The sequence below is a fragment of the Dromiciops gliroides genome, chromosome 3, assembly GCF_019393635.1.
Source record: "Dromiciops gliroides isolate mDroGli1 chromosome 3, mDroGli1.pri, whole genome shotgun sequence".
Lineage (NCBI taxonomy): Eukaryota > Metazoa > Chordata > Mammalia > Microbiotheria > Microbiotheriidae > Dromiciops > Dromiciops gliroides.
In genome coordinates this window covers 153,820,331-153,835,353 of record NC_057863.1, presented here as the reverse complement: position 1 = coordinate 153,835,353, position 15,023 = coordinate 153,820,331, and the positions used below count along the sequence as shown (strand labels likewise).

At 34.7% G+C, this 15,023-nt stretch overlaps 1 protein-coding gene across 1 annotated transcript in view; it reads right to left on the bottom strand.

Annotated features, from left to right (window-relative positions):
- DNAJC3 (DnaJ heat shock protein family (Hsp40) member C3) overlaps window positions 1–15,023 on the bottom strand; it is an 88,659-nt gene that overhangs the window by 42,967 nt on the left and 30,669 nt on the right. Inside the window, exons 3-4 of the mRNA XM_043992032.1 lie at window positions 10,267–10,391; window positions 4,327–4,401 (exon numbers count right to left, since the gene is read on the bottom strand). Of these exons, the coding sequence (XP_043847967.1) occupies window positions 4,327–4,401; window positions 10,267–10,391 (200 nt within the window). The remainder of the gene's footprint in view (window positions 1–4,326; window positions 4,402–10,266; window positions 10,392–15,023) is intronic.

The following is a 15,023-nucleotide window of genomic DNA, read 5'->3' as shown; positions in this document are numbered from 1 at the left end:
TCAGGTACTCCTGACTCCAGGGCCAGTGCTCTATCCACTGTGCCACCTAGCTGCCCCTCAGTATATTTCTTAGAAGACAGAGTCAGGTTACAAAAATCTCAGCAAATTGTAATGGTAGTCCAAATCAAAGAACATTAAATTTAAATAAAGGTCCTTTACTCAGGTTAAAAAATTCAATTGTATAAAGTACAAGTCAAGGATTATATGACCAGAAAAAAGGTCATATGAAAAATACTTTGAGGATAAAGGAATAAGCAACCTGATAAAATAGAGAATAAAATCTAATCTTAGAACACCATACCAAAAGTAATGCTGAAATGAAGATAGGTCATAGTTCCACTGTACACACATTTTTGCTTGTCAATGGACCTTTCTGATAGATCCCCAAATTACAAATACTTCAATGTAATCTGAACCCTTTTGTGGCAACTTTGACTTGTGCTGTTCAGACTATTTTAAGTCCACGAATGAAAGGAAGCATAGTAAAATATTTAAAATACTGGCATTGGAGGCAGGAACCCAGCCTGGGTTCAAATCCCAGCTCTTCTGCTTACCTGTACAACCTTGGGCAAGTCACTTAACCTCTCTATACCTCATTTTCTCTGGGGAATTGAACGAGATGTCCCCTGAGAACCCTTACAATTCAAAAAATCTATAATCCTCTGATCCTATATACATGTTCTGCATTAGAAACAGATGAACAAAATGATTAAGACTCTACTGACATCTAGTGGTCTTATATTAGTTTGATTTTTATTTCTAACAGGTCTCTGATAATGGCCAATGGAGAGGGACAATATTTAGAATTTTTTTTTAATAAAATGGAAAAGTACTGTTAAGTAATAATGGCCCCTATTATTATCCTTCTAATATATGGTTCCTCACACCTATGACGAACACATTTGAGCAACAAAGTTTGCTCAAAAAAAACTGAAAATAAAGCAAAAAATTTAATTGTCCAAGGACTTTATTAAATATATACCACTGTGTTTTCTATACAAAGGGAAATGAGAAAGAAACAAAAGTCTGTACAACTTAAGATCAAAGTCAAGAATTAATTGTTGATAAACAACAAAATGAGTTGAAGAAATGTCTAGGTTTTGTTCTAGGTTTTGTTCTAGATAGATCATCATCTGTATTACTTTAAAACAAAATTGCCTAAAGTACCCTCCCCCCAAAATTATATCAGATCCAAGGTTCTTTACTAACCTACTTATACATAAAATTGGAGGAACTTTATTTCTTTAAATATCTTAGGGACTCTCAAAATAAGAGATCCTCCAAAAGGCTACCTTATCATCTCCTGTGCCTTCGTGAACAGCAATATTTTAAAAAGACAACTGAAAATATTATTTACTTTCAAGAAATGAGATCTTCAGCCTAGAACTACAGTTGCCTAGACTTGTTGTGCAAAAGAAATAGCCACCAATATTTAACAATGCAAAAAAACTTGACATGGAGATAATCAATAGCTGATTATACAGTATTATTAGGTGAACCCTTAGTTACCTGAAAATAATGGCAAAAGTTTGGAATTATGTAATGTAAACTATATATATTTTTGTCTGATGATAGAGTATAATGTTCGATGAAGATGAAACTAGGGTAAGAAATATTTTGGGGGAATCTAATAAATATGTGGCAGAACCAATTGTAAACCCTTTTGATTCACTTGGCTAACTCACCAACTGATAAAAGAACATATATTCTATAAAGATGAAGAATATAAATAAGTACATTCTAAGAAGACTTTATAATAATCTCTTTCATGGAATCACAGAATCTTATAATTTGAAGAAACCTTAGATCTACTTCAATCCTCACTTCTCAAAGAAAATGAAGAAAATGAGACCTAGAGAAGTTGTGACTTCCCTCAAGTCAAATTGCCACTTAATAAATAGGTGAGCCCTAGACTAGAATGTAGAATTCCTGATTTTATTTCCTGTGTTTTTTCTTATTTCATCATATTACAATTCAGAAAAGTTGCTGAATATATTTTTTCACCTTTTACTTTTCAAGCAGCTATGAACTTAAATCTACATGAATGCTGTTATAAGCAAGTATGTATTGAATTTGGGGCCCAATTTTCATAACATTTTTCAAAAGAATCAGGTGTCACAACAACCATTTTTAAACAACTTGACTTATAAATGTTTGTTTTTTTCCCCCTTGATACGTTAAAACTACTTGAGCTTATTTCTTACCTTTTGCACAGGGGCATAAACACAAATTAACAAAATTTTCTGTTACCATAGGACCTTTTAAAAAAATGGTTTATACAGTTTATGATTTTAATTAGTCTCCTGTTTTACTTTTTAGTGATTTGGGCTGTGAAGGAACTAAAAGGTAAATGCAGTTATATAATTTTCTGATTGTAAAAATAACACACAGGAAAATAAATATTATGGACATGTTCCACCATTATATTGTCTCCATGACAATATGAAATGTCATTAATATATTCTAATAAAATTTCACGACAATGTGTTGAGAACTACTATTTGTCTGGCTAATCACCTAAGATGTAAATCACATAGTCAAGGATATTCCGAACATCATCACTTTACCTATCAGCCTGCTTACAATCCCACTTTTAACATTATTCCTATGAAAATGAACATTGTCCCCATTTACCCCCACATGGTAGCTTCAATTAATTATTTTGTATTCATGGAAACAACGAACATTAGGCAGAATGCAGGCACACACGTATTTCCTTGCTAAAAAAAATTTCTACTGATAACTAGCAAGACCAATCTTCTAAAAGCAGTGGCAAGAATATGGCTGCTACAAGACTCTTGTAAGAGAACAAAAATTAACCAGTGCATATTTGGGCCACCTAAAGTTTTATCCCATATCAATGATTGAATTTCCCATTAGATTTTTTTCAATTTAAAAGGGTTCTTGCTGTTTAAAGATAAAAAATAAATTAGTCAGTTACATGTGTAAATAAATTCATGTTTTGAGAAGTTCTTTTAGCCACTAATATGAAAATATATACTTCATACTACTTATTGAACAAGTTTATAAGTACGGGTGCAATAAACTTGTTCAATAAGTAGTATGAAGTATATATTTTCATATTTATTGTGCATTCTTTTAAGCACCTAAGACAGGGGGCAGCTAGGTGGCGCAGTGGATAAAGCACCGGCCCTGGATTCAGGAGTACCTGAGTTAAAATCTGGCCTCAGACGCTTAACACTTACTAGCTGTGTGACCCTGGGCAAGTCACTTAATCCCCATTGCCCAGCAAAAAAACAAAACAAAAAAACAAACAAAAAAAGCACCTAAGACAGTTACAGGCCTGAAAAAGCTTACAGCCTGGTCAAAAGTAAGATAAATAACAGAGGTATGATATAAGAATCACTGTTTTTAATATAATACAAAATTATTCAGATATTTTCCTACTCTTTTTAGATGGCTAAAATAAAAACTGATATTGTGAAAATAATATTAGCAACTTGCACTTTTTTTTTTTTTGCAGGGCAATGAGGGTTAAGTGCCCTGCCCAGGGTCACGTAGCTAGTAAGTGTCAAGTGTCTGAGGCCAGATTTGAACTCAGGTCCTCCTGACTCCAGGGCCAGTGCTTTATCCACTGTACCACCTAGCTGCCCCCTATTTGCACTTTTAATTACCAATACTTAGCATGTGATAAATGAGAAATGAAATTCATATATCCTTTTCAGTTTCTATTTCAATTTAGGAGAGGCAACACCTAAAACAGATCAAATGTCATTGTGAACAGTTGGCTAGCTCTTTCTGTGAATGTCTTTTCAGGAGGATTCCTTGGAAGAACTGGTGGCAGTAAGTATACCTTAAGGCTTTTAGATAGACTCTTCATTCAGTCACATCCAACAAAAAACCTAAAAGAACTTCCACTATTATTTACCTTTAATTAAAATGGATATCTACAAAATCCAATTGTTAAAAAAAATGTTTGAACACCCCTTTTAAATCAGACAAAAAGCATCACATGGAACTAACAGCATTCATGTAATAGTGCAGTTTACATGGAGATTCCCATAGAGGGAATGTGAAGCAGGAATAAAATACAGATACCAAATTAAACTCATGTATTTAATACACTTCGTTTTCTAAATGTTCAAAATGTGACTTTTTATATCAATCACCAAATTATTATTTTATGCAAATTACTTCATATAGATACTTTATACAAGATCGATTTATACATACAATAAATTAGAATTTTCCCCTTAATCATCAAAATACCTTTAGTATGGGCCACAAGACAGAAACAGTTGTATAATATGCTTATACCATATAAAAAATTCACAATCAAACCAGGAGATTAAAATCAAACCTTACCACTTTTTTAAAATCATCTTCTGCTTCATCAAGCTTTCCTTGCTTAAGTAGTAAATGACCTCTCTGTAATCGTGCCTAGGGGAAAAAAAAGGTATCTTAAATATTTTGAATTTCTAAATTCTTATTAAATACTACAGGGTTTGAGGGGAAAGGTGTGGGAATGACAGAAGAAGTTTTAATAGTTTCCTCCAAACTAAATAATGAAATAGAATCCATGTTGAGACGTTTTTTCTTTAACTACCTATGTACCCTTGTCTAGGTTCTAAGGGAGTCTACAGAATCATAAATCTCAAACTGGTAGAAACTGAATTTTGTTACTTCTGATTTTTAAAAAGTACTCTTCCACACTTCAACTTTTCACTTCTACAGTAAGAACTACATACTTCAGCATTTTTAAAAGTTCTAGAAATAGGCATTTCTGAAATACCCCAATAAGAATCCTAATTCAGCCTGATAAACCGGACCAACCACAGAATCAACATTCTCTGACAGGTGACTGACAAAAAAATGGAAAGTTAAAATTCTCTTTGAAAATTTTAAGTAGTACAGTCACCCAGGATTATCGTTGATACCTCATTTTACCCCACCCCATGCAACCAGTCGGCTGTCAAATCATGTAGTTTCCACCTGCACAACATCCCTTGCATCCATCACCACCTTTGCCTATACTACTAAAATAGTTTCCTAACTGGTCTCCTTGGCTCAAGTCTTTCCTGTCTCAAATTCATTCTGCACAAAGGTACAAAAATGATTTTCTATTTTTTTGGTCAAATGTCATATTTTATAATGTCCTTAATTATTAGTACAGTAATATGCATATATAATTTCTAAATAACTAACTATATACATATTGGAGATGTGTGCTCAAAATCTTTTCACTGCTGGGGTACATAATCCTAAAAATGTGTTGATCATTTCCTCAGTACCTTACAACTATATATAATCCTAGGCTACACTGGCTTTTGCTCTAAATGAGATAAACTAAAATTGAAAAGATTAATTTGTAATTATGTATCATATGCTTCCTTTCAAAGTTTCACATTATTTATTAACTCTTCAGACTTTTTTTGCCCAGTCATTTTTTTTTTCCTGGCAGGGCAATGAGGGTTAAGAGACTTGCCCAGAGTCACACAGCTAGTAAGTGTCAAGTGTCTGAGGCAGGATATGAATTCAGGTCCTCCTGAATCCAGGGCCCATGCTTTATCCACTGCGCCACCTAGCTGCCCTGCCCAGTCACTTTAAAAAAGAATTTGTATAAAGATATGAAAATGGATACCCAAGGCAAAGGCCCCATGCTATTTTATTAGTGACTTGAATGAAGACATGGTTGGCCAATGTGAAGATGACAAAAGACTGGGATTGATCACCACCACAGTGCATTACCTAAGATCCCTGGGGCTGGAATGACTTAAAGATGAAATCTATTAGGAATAAATGATAAATCCTACATCAAAGAATGATCTGCACAATTACAGCTAAACAAAAGTCAATGTGAAAAAGATCTGTGAGTTGTAATGGCCTATATAAACTGGCAGCCAAATTACACAAAAGTGATTTTGAGCCATATTGAAAAAGGCACAGCATCCAAAATAAAAGAGGAAATTCATCTCCGGGCCTTCACCCGAGTCAGAGCTGTTGTAGCACTGTGACCAGTTCTGGATAATGGATGTTACTAAGGGCATTGATAAGCAGGGGAATATCCAGAGCAGATTCTTAAAGATTTTGATTCATGGACCTCTTTGGCAATCTGGGGAAGACTATGGAGTTCTCAAAATGCTTTTAAATGTATAAGATTACAAAGGACACTATGTGTGTGTGTGTGTGTGTGTGTGTGTGTGTGTGTGTGTGTATACACACATACATGTATATGTCTATTGTGTATATGTGAGTATTTATGTCGTGTGTGTGTGTGTGTGTGTGTGTGTGTGTGTGTGTGTGTGTGTGTGTGTATTCTCATCCAAATTTAAGGACTCAGATTACAGAAGACAACCAGACCAGAGCCTTGAGGTCATGTCAAATGCAGACTTAGTGGAAGGATCTGGGGATGTTTAATATGGAAAAGAGAAGACTTAAAGCAGAACCTGAGCGCTGTTTTCAAGTATCTGGGAGACTATCAGCCAGAAGAGTAAGAACTGGGCCTGTAATGGTTGTTCTAGAAAGGCAGTGGGTGGGCTTTCAAAGAGGCAGTTTCACACTTGCAGTTTTCTCTTCACCACATCCATTTATTTTCTTGACATTCTCCATACCCCGATGACATTCTTCATCTAAGTGCATGTGCACCTCTGCCCCATTTTCATGCCCCAGGACAGAGAATCTATCAATAGCCTATAAAACTGGTCAAATACATGATAACCCACTATTCTAAAAAAAAACAACAGCAACATGAATCAATCAAGAAGCTAAGAAAACTGGTAGCCAGTTGAATTGTCCATCATAACCCTAGGAAAATAATCTAACCTTTGTGCAAAATGTGTTTCAGTTCAATTTAAGCTAAAGCCTCAAAAGAAAAATTTGGCTATTCTATCCTTCCTGCAACAATAGTTGGATTTTATACCAAGCATATCTATAAGTTTTATATATATGTGTGTGTGTGTGTGTGTGTGTGTGTATATATATATATATATATATATATGTATATATTTTAGTACTATAAAATTGTAATTACAATGAATAGAATTTCTCTAGTAGCCCCTCTCTCTGGCAAATGGAATTACTCTGACATCTTCAATCTTTTTTAAAAATCATACTTGAAAGATCACAAATACTAACTTAAATATTTCTTCTAATTAAAAATGTCACACTTGTCAACATTTTCAGATTAATTATACAAATATCTTGCAAAAACTATTTTGCATCTTCCTTCAACCATTTGTCTTTTATTCATGTTTATTTACAGGTCTTGCCCTGTTGTCTTTTGAAATCAGTTCTCTAAAACCAGAAAATGAACTTTATTAAGTAATTGTGTAAAGATTTTAAAAACTCCTAAATTTCAAATATAGAAGATTAAAGCTACAATATTATCTAAGCTATTACTCTTTTTTAAAAGCTTGGAGAGGGGAGGGGAATGACGGTTAAGTGACTTGCCCAGGGTCACACAGCTAGTAAGTATCAAGTGTCTGAAGCCAGAGTTGAACTCAGGTCCTCCTGAATTCAGGGCCGGTGCTTTATCCACTGTGCCACCTAGGTCCACCCCCAAGCTAGTGCTCTTAAAAAGCAAATGTTTTCTGACTTTGTGAGGCTGAGTTTTATTTACCTTGAAAATTTTGGTTTTTCTACTTTTTAGTTTTGTTTTTTTTTTCATAAAATATCATCCAAGTGAACTGCTTTTACTAAATTTTCATAGGATTATTAACCTCTTGCTTTTTATTTACTTATTTAGTCAAAATAGTTAAACTATCAACCACCACTTGATGTATATTGTTTTATGATTTATTAATGTCTTTTCATTTCTGAGACTGCCACTAATTTGTAATGATGTTATTTCAATCACTTTTTTCTTTTTACAATAATTCTGTATTTCTTATAGATCATAGTTTATTCTAAAAGACAAACTAAAAGTTTTCCTTTCTTGGCTTTGGGTTCTTCCAGTTTTCACCACCCTCTTTCACCTATCCACACTCCTTGAGACATTTAACCATATGCTGCTGGAGGAATGGAAATGAGTATGATAGCCTCAACTATCATTCCTTAGGCCTCAAGAATTCTCCTAGACTGGCACAATTCTTTCCACTACCAACCACAATTTTGATATTAAAATATCAAAACATTTGGGAAGCTGATTCTTGAACTCCCACCAAAAAAATTATGTAGAGCATTGATCAGAAGGGACCCTTATCAGGATGGCCACAAGAACCTTACTGGCAGAGCTTCAGACATTAGGGCTGCTTCCTCATGATTCATCAACTGGGGCTCAGAAGAATGGACTTTTGTTAGAAGAGCAACCTTTTACCCTAGTCAAAGTAAACGAAGTAAAACAGCTCAGTCCTTTTTTTCCCCCTGCAAACTCTTACCACCCCCTTGTATTTCTAGACCAGAGTTCAGAAAAATGGGAAGGAGAGCAATCCCCAACTCCTGACTACTCTAGCTCAGGCATTCAGAGATCCTGGACCAGTGCTTTTTTGCCTTTGTTTCATTTTTTTGAGCACAGGTTGCTAAAAAGGAACTTTACATGCCCAAGATCCAGTAGTAATAAGGACACTGATGAGTGTCCTTTTTTTGATTTTTCACTTGCCAGTCTTTTAAAGAAAGATTCCTTATCAGTAGTGTGAAGAATAAATATCACTGCAATTAAAAAGGCTAAAGACGTTGCAAAGGGGGAGGGTGGTGAGAAGAAGGGAAACAAAGATATGGACCATGCCAAAATGTTTCTATGAGTTGCTCAAGACAGTACAGAATGGTTTGTTCTGAAAACACTCAAAGTATCTTGCTTGACCTTCTCAAGTCTACCAGGCTATTTGAGTGCTTTATGTTTCTGTATTTATTCATGGGCTCCATGACTGGAAGAAAAGGCATTGCTAAGTACCAGGGATGTAAATATAAGCAAGAAAGACAGTCTAAAAGAGGAAGAGAGTACACAGAAGAGGAGGTGTGGCAAAGAAGAAGTGTCCCAGAAAGAGAAGTCCATCAAGGAGAAGTCATCAATGATGACTGAAATAAATGGGCAACTGACTGGCATATCCTTTTCAGGAATGGTAGAATTTATTCAATTACTGTTCTCAAAGCCAAAGTGGGAAAGGAGGAAGAAGGGAAAGAAATTGGGATGCAGACTATGGCATGACACAGAAACAGTCAGAAAGTGAGAAAGGTAAAGTGAAAACTCATCCAGCTTGGGTTCCAGATGGAGGTGAGGAACCCTAAGCACAGGCACTGGGTTTAAAAAAAAAAGGCACCCAAATATATTGTACATCAAGTGTTTATGTAGGAGATGGGGACCTTGTAACACATGCTGGGTAAACTTAGAAACAAACCCTCTCTAAACTTTATTCTGGAAGTTTTCTTTGAGTAAAATTCTCTGATGGGGGTCATCCACCTCCCCAAATTGAATTCAATCCAAATGAACCTGGGGAGATGGGAAGAGTCAGGGTCAGGGGTAACAAACATGCCACTACTTAACAGCAAAATATTTGACAACATATGGAAGATTTCCTCTTCTTGAATGGGCATTTTTTTTCTTTTTCTTTTTCTTTTTTGTGAGGCAATTGGGGTTAAGTGACTTGCCCAGGGTCACATAGCCAGTGTTAAGTGTCTGAGGCTGGATTTGAACTCAGGTCTTCCCGACTCCAGGGCCGGTGCTCTATCTACTGCGCCATCTAGCTGCCCCTTGAGTGGGCATTTTCAAAAAACTAAGCCTTTAGATCACTCATTTAAAAGTAAATAATAGTTGTCTTTCATTTTATAGGTAAAAAGAACAAAGTTAAGTGATTTAAATATAACTACATCTTATTTAATAATAAAATTGTTGGGGCAGCTAGGTGGCGCAGTGGATAGAGCACCAGCCCTAGAGTCAGGAGTACCTGAGTTCAAATCCAGCCTCAGACACTTAACACTTACTAACTGTGTGATCCTGGGCAAGTCACTTAACCCCAACTGCCTCACTAAAAAAAAAAAAAAATTGTCTCCAATCTCCATTAGGATTCAAAATTCTGCATTCTATCATTTAACCTCCAAATATTTTCTGAGAGTATCTTCTAGACACAAAGGCATTATGTTGACAAATTATGGAAAGTAAAAATTAGGAATTTAAACAGAAGAAGGAAACAGAGCAGGGATCTCAGACATCTAGCTCCTTAGCAGGAAGAAGAAAATGATGGATCAGTCTGAAGCTTCTTATAATACAGCTTATATAATACAAGCTAATGTTATATTCAGAATTTGTTGTAATACATAAAGAAAAAGATTAAAAAGGCTGCATTTTCTTAATAAAGACAGGCATGTACTTACTGCTGTAAAATCAGTCTTCAATTCAACCACTTTACTTAAGTCAGGAATTGCTGCTTTAGATTTGCCCATGGCTAAGTAAACAGTAGCTCTTCGATAATAAGCAATGTAGTTGTCTGGATCACCATCTATAAATAAATGTAATATAAATTCAAAAACTTATTTCACATTAAATTCATTCTACAATAAAAATTGAGCAACTAGAATTTTAAGGGCTTACATATCTACTGAAAAGGATGTCATAGCAAGGTTTTGTGATTACGAATGGGTAGAGTCACTCAGTAGGAACAAGACAAGCTAATTTAAAATTTTGACTTCAATTAAGTATCATTACAAGGGAGATAATCCTCATTTTCTTTTCTGGTAGAATTTTCACTTATTATGTATCACTTAAGATAAGGTCATTAGCAGTATTTGTTACCTGCTATACTAAAGGAATAGCCAAAGCAGAGTAAAGTACTAAAGCTAACCAACTGAAAGTTTGCCTTTTCACTCTTGAGGACCTCACCACTACAAGAAAGGGAAGGTAGGGAGCTAAATATCTAAGACCTGAGGTTTATACAAATAAAGGCATAAAACAGTCTCTGGCCTCAAGAAGCTCACAATCAAATGGATTAAGACAACACATAGAAAGAAACTGAAAAGGGGAGGAGTTTGGGGAGGCAAGAAAGTTACCCAACATGGGATATGATAAAGTCCTGAAGTTGGGGAAGGAAATGATCCAAGGAGCTGAGAATTTCATAATTTATTGAAGAATGATGAATTTCTAGAAATCGATCATAAGATCCAGTAACGGTGGGATCATTCCATGTGGGAAAGGATACGGTGACTTCCCAGAAAGCCCTCCTTATACAGTGGAGGGTCAGGAAGGAGGTTGCCAGCAAGGGATGCTGAATAAAAGTTGCCAGTTTAAGGAAAAATCTCTTCTTAAAATAGTTTGCATAATATATATTATGGAGATTACTCAATTGCCAATTAAAGAACGTCTGTAGCATCCCAATTTTAAAATGTTTTTCCCCTTTTATTAACCCAGCAATGTATTCAAATCATTTGCTGTGAGGTGCATCCTCCTCCCACGTAAAGGAGAAGGAAATTCTTATTAAACACTTAGCAAATATTTTTTTCCCCAAGGGTTGTTACAAAGTTCATTAGAATGGAAAGTGGCAACTTCACTTTTAGTAACATTTTCAATTGTACATTATTGTTTACATATAAAACCACATATATTTATGTATGTATGTATATGTATACACACACTATGCAATGCTATGTTTAGTTGTCTATAAAAATATAAGATAACTTGATGAAATTGAATTATTTTCAATTCCACCAAGATAGTGGGTTATTGAACCATCTATTAATACAAAATTACAAATCTATGATAAAAGCAACTTTGGGATGGTTTATAATAAATTCATATTATAAAGGCAAACAAACATAAGAGAGCCATTTTTAATTGATTATAGTTTCAATTCTGTTATCCCTTATTCCTTTTTCTATGTAGCATCAGAGGATTTAGAGCTAAAATTACCTGAGAAAATACAGACGAAAACATTCTTTTTAAGGCATTCTCCTTCAAAAAATATAATGCTAAGAATTCTGAATGGTCTTTTGGGTCTTTTTCCCAAAGAGATCATGGAAGGGGGAAAGGGACCCACATGTACAAAAATATTTATAGCTGCTCTTTACGTGGTGGCAAAGAATTGGAAGTTGAGGGGGTGCCCATCAATTGGGGAATCAAGTTGTGGTATATGAATACAATGGAATACTATTGTGCTGTAAGAAACGATGAGCAGGAGGAGTTCAGAGAAACCTGGAGGGTCTTTCGTGGGCTGATGATGAGTGAGATGAGCAGAACTAGAAGAACATTGTACACAGTAACATCAACAGTGAGTGTTGATCTACTGTGATGGACTATATTCTTCTCACCAATGCAATGGCACAGAAGAGAGGATCTCCAAATCCAGGAAAAAAAAAAAAAAAGAACTGCGGAGTATAGATACTAAATGAACCATACTATTTCTTTTGTTTTTGATGCTGTTGTTTTTTTTTCTATTTTGAGGTTTTCCATCATTGCTCTGATTTTTTTTCTCTTATAACATGACTAATGCAGAAATAGGATTAATGTTATTATATATATATAACCTATATGTATATATATAACCTATATAACCATAATATATATATTATGTGTGTGTGTGTATATATATATATATATAACCTATATCAGATTACCTGCTGTCTAGGGGAGGGGGGAGGGAGAAAAATCTGAAATTGTAAAGCTTGTATAAACAAAGGTTGAGAACTATCTTTACATGTAATGGAAAAAAAAATAAAATACTTTATTAATTTTAAAATAAATAAAAATTTTTTTAAAAAAAGAATTCTGAGTGATCAATCAGAAGAACTCAGCTCCACCATTAACTGAGTCTAGCAAATCTCTTAACCTCTCTATGTCTCAATTCCAAAAGTGTTAAATAAATGTAAAGTATTAAATATTCCTTCATTCTTGTTTCAATTTAACTAAAAATAATTATGTTACTACTGTCCTAACTTTCCAAAACATAAAACTTTTTACTTAACTATCTCTACATGTAACTGGAAAATAATAAAATACTTTTATTTAAAAAAAAAAAAACTTTTTACTTGATAGATACAGACCCAAATGTATTCATTTCAGTCCAATCAAGATCAAGACACATACATATATATCCCCCAGGGTTCGTGCCTATTCAAATTCTAGGTCTCCACACCTGGATTATAGTTTTTACTACTAATGATGCACCTTGATTAAGCATGTTATGTTTGACTATCTCATCAATGATAGATTCTGCTGTTTCCTAAGACTCTTTCAAAGCTGACACCTGCTGCTTGCATAAATCATAGATCAAAGATCAAGTAAGTTTTCCAATCATTCATTTCTCATTTTGAGAAGCCTAATCTGAAATTATACATGTGCTAAGTATAAAAACTGTAAAAGCCAAACCATTTTAGATATTTGTATCCACAAAATCATGAAAATTATCTTTGGGATGATATTTAAGACAAACTTTTCTGGCTAAAAGAGTTATCCTAAAATGTACCCATACCCAAAGAGTCAATTTTCACAAAAAGAAACTGCTGAGAGGGCATAAAGTCCATAGCTAACACCAACTTAAACTCTATAATCAAAATTAACTATTTGTAGTTATTAAATACTATATTACCAATTTCAACATTGATTTCTGATTAAGAAAAAGCACCTGGGGGCAGCTAGGTGGCACAGTGGATAGAGCACTGGCCCTGGAGTCAGGAGGACCTGAGTTCAAATCCGGCCTCAGACACTTAACACTTACTAGCTGTGTGACCCTAGGCAAGTCACTCAACCCCAATTGCCTCACCAAAAAAAAAAAGAAAAAAAAAAGAAAAAGCACCTGTAAAAAAAAGGGGGGGCGGGATATATTTGGAGTTTAAAAAAACAGAACCCCAGTATCTGAGTCCCTTTTGAGTGGCATGGGGACTTTTATGCTATCCATTCTACAAGGAACCTGAACAAGAATCTCCTAGACATGCTTGACAAGTAACTGGCCACCCTTTGATTATAAGAGCTCTAATGAGGGATTACCCACTACCTACTGAAGTATCCCATTTTACTTTTGGATAGCTCTAATTATTAGACAATGTTTTCCTTATAGCAAAATCTGCCTTCCACTTATTGCTCCTATTTCTGGGGTCATACAAAACAAATCTAATCCTTCTTCACAAAATTCAAATACTTAAGAAGTCTATCACTGTCTCCTAAATCGTTTCTCTTCTAGACTCACTATAGCTATTCCTTCTGCTCATCCTCATATGGTATGAACTTGAAGCTTATCAACATTCTGATCATCCTCTTCTGGATGCTATCCAGCTAAAATATGGAACTCAGCACCCAATGTAATACTTCAGGTGTGTTCAGACCAAGACGAACACAGAAAGACTATCACAGTATGGCATGGTGGAAAGAGCACTGACTCTGAAGTCAGAAGACTAGTTTAAAGCACACCTCTGACAACTCAAGGTAACTGAGGTAGTAAGCAAGTCACTTAACCTCCCTGGGACTAAGGTTCCAACTGTAAAAACAAGAGGGTTGGATTTGATGGCCTCTAAAGTCCCTTTTGGCTCTAAATCTATGACCCCTGCACTATCTACCTTATAGGGCTGTTGTGAATAAAGTACTTTTGAAAACCTAAAAAGCTGTACAAATACGTTATTACTGTCAATTTATTAAAATTAAAGAGCTACATAAATGTCAGTAATTATTAATCATCTTAATTTTTAAAAGAAATTACCCTTTGCTGTTTCTATACAAATGCTGAACTACAAAACACATTTTATTAGCAACCTGCATGAACATGGCTAATAACCAATTTTCAAAAACTACAACTCTGCTTTACCCTTTGAAATATGTACCACTCCATTACCTTAACTATAAACATTTGACAAAACTTGACATTATAATTCTTAAGATCTTACAAGTGGTTTACAAGCTCAGTTTTTGCAGCATTACCTAATTTTTTTTCCAAAAAATTATCATTATCTTTTATTTTCACATCACCTGTACTTCCCCTTTATCCTCCTCCTTTACCCTCTCAGGCAGTCATTCCTTATAACCAAGAATTTTTTTAAGAAAGAAAAGAAAAAAAAAAAGATTCTAGAAAAACAACCATCGAAAAACAACCAGAAAAACCCAAAAAAGCCCTGACAGTCTATGCAGTGTCCCATATCTGTGGACCTATGAA